At 40.5% G+C, this 4,947-nt stretch overlaps 1 protein-coding gene across 1 annotated transcript; it reads right to left on the bottom strand.

Moving 5' to 3' along the window:
• Positions 1–2,816: 2,816 nt before the first annotated feature.
• Positions 2,817–3,851, bottom strand: TAAR2 (trace amine associated receptor 2). The gene has a single exon (XM_074579363.1). It carries the CDS (start codon positions 3,849–3,851, stop codon positions 2,817–2,819), a length of 1,035 nt encoding a protein of 344 aa, XP_074435464.1.
• Positions 3,852–4,947: the final 1,096 nt, after the last annotated feature.

Here is a 4,947-nt window from a genome sequence, read left to right as displayed (position 1 = left end):
TGCCCATGGCAGGGGGGTTGGAACTAGATGGTCTTTAAGATCCCTTCCAACCTGAACCATTCTATGATTCTATGTGGTCCACAAAAAAATCCCTGTTACTCTGATGCCCTAGGTTTTGTGCAAAGCAGTGCTTTTAACAGCAGATGGAATGGCATGTCAGTTCAGGAACGTTCAGGAACCAAACCCTATCATCTGACAGATAGGCAAGTCCCATTGGCCAGAAGAACTGCTGAAGAACATCTAGCTGCAGGCTGCAAGTTGTGTAGCAAGACTGACTAAGTAGATACTCCTTTAACATCCAAGGGCACACACTGGACATACAGAAGGACATGCCATACTGAAGCCTCAGAGATAGTTCAAAATTGTTCCCTGAAGATTTTCAGTCTGGAAGAAATGTTGTCTTTGTAGGAGATGTAATGTATTGGGCTGATTCTGAATGATATGGTGTAGGGGAGAACATTGTAGAGTGGGGCTGATGGTTGGACTCGATGATCCCAAGGGTCTTTTCCAACCTAAATGATTCTATGATTCTATGATTTATACTAAGTGTTAAAGAAGTAATTCAATCATTACTTAAAATGTCTCCAATTGCATCATGTGTCACCAGCTCGACATTTAATATATAGAAGATTTTCATAAATGCCTAAATGTGGACTTAGAGACTTAATTAGACACCTAACATTAACTTAACACATTCTTGTGTAACTAGCAGAAGGGATTCAAACTCGCTCTGCAGAATAATTGAGTACAGTGGCAAATACTGCTCAGAGCAAACATTGTGAAGACACTTAAAAAGGATCTGTAGGTGCCTCCAAGTCTAGCATTATATCTAATTTTTTGTGGCCCATCATCTGACTCATGGTTTCACTGTTGGAAGTGCATCAGGGACATTTAGCATTTGTCAGCTTTCAATTAAAACCCTTCAGGGATTAGTCTTAATACAAAGACAGATCTAATAGTGCTCAAGTTTCTCTGAAGAAGCCACACTGTGCTGCAGGCAGACATGACCTGGCACAGCTGGCCACGACACCATCTCTACTGCCTCCCCCATCACCTGGCATGGAGCTTCTCTCTTCCTGCCAGCACCGGCAGGCTGCGGGCTCTCCGTGTCACCCCCAAACACTGTGTAGCTACATTTCATGTAGCTCAGCTGCAAAAGGAGATGTGGAAAGTCCCTGATAGCATCCCAGATGGTACCCTGGCAAGTAAGGCGTCGTGTGAAATGTATGCAAGGTTGTCCTCTTCAACAGAGCTTCCAGAAACCTGGCCCTGAGGAAGAACACTGTAGGAGCAAAACCAGACTAAGATGAGTCTAGACAAACCTGAGGCGACAGCACAGGCTCTGAAAGTCAGGGCTGGGCTGTGCTAAAGAGATCCAGCTCTCTAGAGCTGGGCCATTGGCTGCGAGTAACTTGCTGCTCAGCTTTCTTGCTCAGCCTGAGCCCCGCTCCCGCTGCCCTCCTGTTTAATCCGGGGGTCTCCCTGGACACGTATTGAGCAACAATATGGGACAATCTATTATCCAACTTCTAGGTGCCTAAAGTCTTTATTGCATCCGGCCCTGCTCTGTTCCCTGCTCTGTCTGTTCAGCTAGTGGCAATCGCACGCAGGGAGAGTATTTGCATCAACCTAAAGGCCTTGGCTTTTATGTTTTTTATTATGAAAGTTTAGAACCTTACACACCACCCCAGACAAGTCTGTGACCTTCCGTCTCCTTGTTGTCTCAAGTGTTTCAGGGTTGGGGTGAAACTGTGATTCTCCAGATCCAAAATAGAACATGTTCATGTTATCACAGATAAAATAAAATGTTTTTAGCAAAGAAAATGAGCTACCACTGATATGCCATGATATAATAGATGTAATAAACAAAGAAGGGAATGAACATGTGGGTGGCTTTTTGGTAGTCAGACTTTAATAAGACTTTAATACACTGTATGCATACCGTGAAAGGTAAGTCAGAGGTATAATTCACAATAAAAAGACTGTGGTAGCTGTGTCCAGTACAACAGCTCAGCAAACCTTATTTTAAGGATGTAACTGTTGTGAACTCTGGCAGGGACTCTTACTGACTTCAGAGGGAGCTCGGCATGGCAAGGACCTCAGTTAAAGCCTCCAGATCAGGGTTAAAGTTTGGTGGGGTGAATATAGGGTGGACTAACAGCAAGAATATTTTATAACATCTGGAGCGTGATGTCTAAACAAAGAAAGGACAAGCATATACCTGAGTGTGAGCAGTACTCTCGTTCCCAAGTACTCCTCCCCAAGTACGAGGCACACGGAGGATAAGGGCTGAAAACCTGATTCTGTTGTTTTCAGGGGAAATGATCGACTTGAAGCCAAAATTATGCTTAAATTCGATTTGCTTGGGAATAACAGAGACTCTATACATCTGCTAATGCCCAAGTCACAAAAGGGTGACAAAGACTGCCACCATATTAGTCTGGGATGTATTCAGATTATTGATGAGCCTCAAGAAAGATTAGCTGCACACGTACAAGATTAGGTGAAATATTGAGTTTATGGACTGTAATTAAATACTTTCTGAAATTAAAAAGAACAACCAGTGCATTAAGATATTGTAGAAAGGCTTAAAATTCTGAAACACTATCAAGGCATTAAGAGTGAACACAAGAAGTAAATAAGTATCATATAAAATGAGTCTGATTTTATTAAAGAAATATTTGATGAGATAATTCTTCAGGACTGAGTCATATAATTCTTATTGCACATTTCAGGCTTTTACTGAACCATGAATATCCAGTAATTCACTGTTTCTTTTTCATTTCTAGAGCTACTGTCAATAGTAGAATCTGTAACTATGACTGATCTTCAGATAAAATTTTTGTTGTACGAAAATGTGGGTTAAATATTTTACCTTTTAAGATGTATTTAAAAGTTTTCCGAAACCATGGATAGAAAAAGCCATATATTAATGGATTGCAGAAAGAATTTAAATACCCAAGCCAGTTTAGAGCATCAAACAAAGGTAAAGGAGTAGAGAAATTTAAAAATGGATCAATTAAGACTGTGAACAAACAAGGAAACCAGCATATTAAGAAACCCAACATAACTATACTCAAAGTCTTGGCAGCTTTCCTATCTTTGTTCTTAGAATGCTCATTTTTCATATCACTTTTTGTGTGCCTGTGTGCCTGGCTCAACTCGCATGTGTGCCTTTGGGAGACTGTAAAAATTTTCACATAAATCCCCATCATAATACAAGCAGGAGCAAATAAACCAACTGTAAATAAAACAGCCCCCCACAGTTTGTTGAACACAATAGGGCACAAGCTTGAGCATTTAACCAACATCTCATAGCCCTCAATGCCGGAAGCATAAGCTTCTGAGAAAACCAGACCAAAAGCGAAAGCCGCAGGCACTGACCAGCACACGGCTACGATTTGTTTTATGGCTGCGATGGTCATGGTGCTGGCGTAATGCAGAGGGTGGCAGATTGCGTAAAACCGATCCACGGCAATGGAACAAAGGTGGAAAATGGAAGCTAAGCAGAGCATCAGGTCGAAACTGTAATGAACCTTGCAGAACGTCATCCCAAAATACCAGCAGTTCTCCACAGACCTCACCATGCTGTAGGGCATGATGGCAAAGCCCATCAGGAAATCTGTGCCGGCCATGGATAGGATGAGGAAATTGGTCGGAGAATGAAGCTGCTTGAAATACGAGATGGAGACAATTATGGCCAGATTCCCTAAGATGGTGAGAATGAAGGCTGCTGTAATGAGTAGATACATTACCCCTCGTACTCCTGGTGACCTAAAGCTCTCAGGACAGGATCTGTTTCCAAACTCAGAGCAATCAATCAAATCCCTCGAGATATTCAGAGAAAGCATTATCAATCCTTTATTAGATTTTTCTCTTGGACATGAAGTTCTGCAGGCAGATTTAATTTTCACAAGTTTCCAAAAGCTTCCAAATCCTGATGTGAGAACACAAGATAAAGTAAGTCAAGAGAATGAATTAAATTACTGAGTGAAATGCAGTAATTCAGAGGCAAACTTTCTCTTGGCTTAAACAGGGACCAGCTGCAACCCATTGTTTTTCTGAAATGGAACATGAAATCTAATAACTGGAAACTATTATAAAATTCATTGCAAATAATATTTAAAACAAAGCAGATGAAAGTAAACTTAATTACCTCTTAAATTAACCAAATTACATGATACCATCAATTCCATCAATTTTATTCTGTGCATTGTATTGTACCTGCAACATTTTGTAAAATATGGTTCTTGTATTTGATATACATCATAATATTAGTAATTTTTATGTGGCGGAAGAAAAAGATGCATAGGCAAAGAAAACTCCTAAAGTTCACTTCTGTCTCTAAATACTGTATATATTTGTCTCTTCAATCTTAGAATGCCGATCTTTTTCTATAGGAAAAATATTACGCGAGCTCACACACCTCACCTTTCTAGGAGATCTCAGTTAATGAGCTATTCACCTAAACACTCATCTTAAGAGAGTCACAAATCAGCTGCCAAAGTCTCCTTTTCCAAATTATGTGTGATGCTAAACTCACCTGCTGTGGATTATGAAGTACTAGCAATGAACACATCTGATGGAAATCTGTTGCAAAATTGGTAAGATAAGAAATATTCCTTTCTTTCCCTACATATACGCTTGTTTTCTGTCATAATTCCACCAACTGAAAGGGAGGGGAGATAAGCTGTCTCTCGTCTCGTGTAATAGACTGTGGTCCAGCTGCAGTAGTTCTAAATTAATACACTTGTGAATATTTTCAAGGGTCAGGAAATTCCCTTCATATATCTGGGGAGAACCAAACGTATTTCTACCACCTCTTTCCCTGATCGCTTGTTTGGGGCTAAAGGCATATTTAGAAATAGAAGCAGAAAGAGATACTCCTCTCCACAGCAATTTAACCCACTTAAAAGGAACTTGGGAAGCAGCTTGGTCCACTGACTT

Source organism: Larus michahellis, chromosome 3, assembly GCF_964199755.1.
Source record: "Larus michahellis chromosome 3, bLarMic1.1, whole genome shotgun sequence".
Lineage (NCBI taxonomy): Eukaryota > Metazoa > Chordata > Aves > Charadriiformes > Laridae > Larus > Larus michahellis.
Note: the sequence above shows the minus strand (reverse complement) of the source record. Positions and strands in the feature narration are given on the sequence as shown.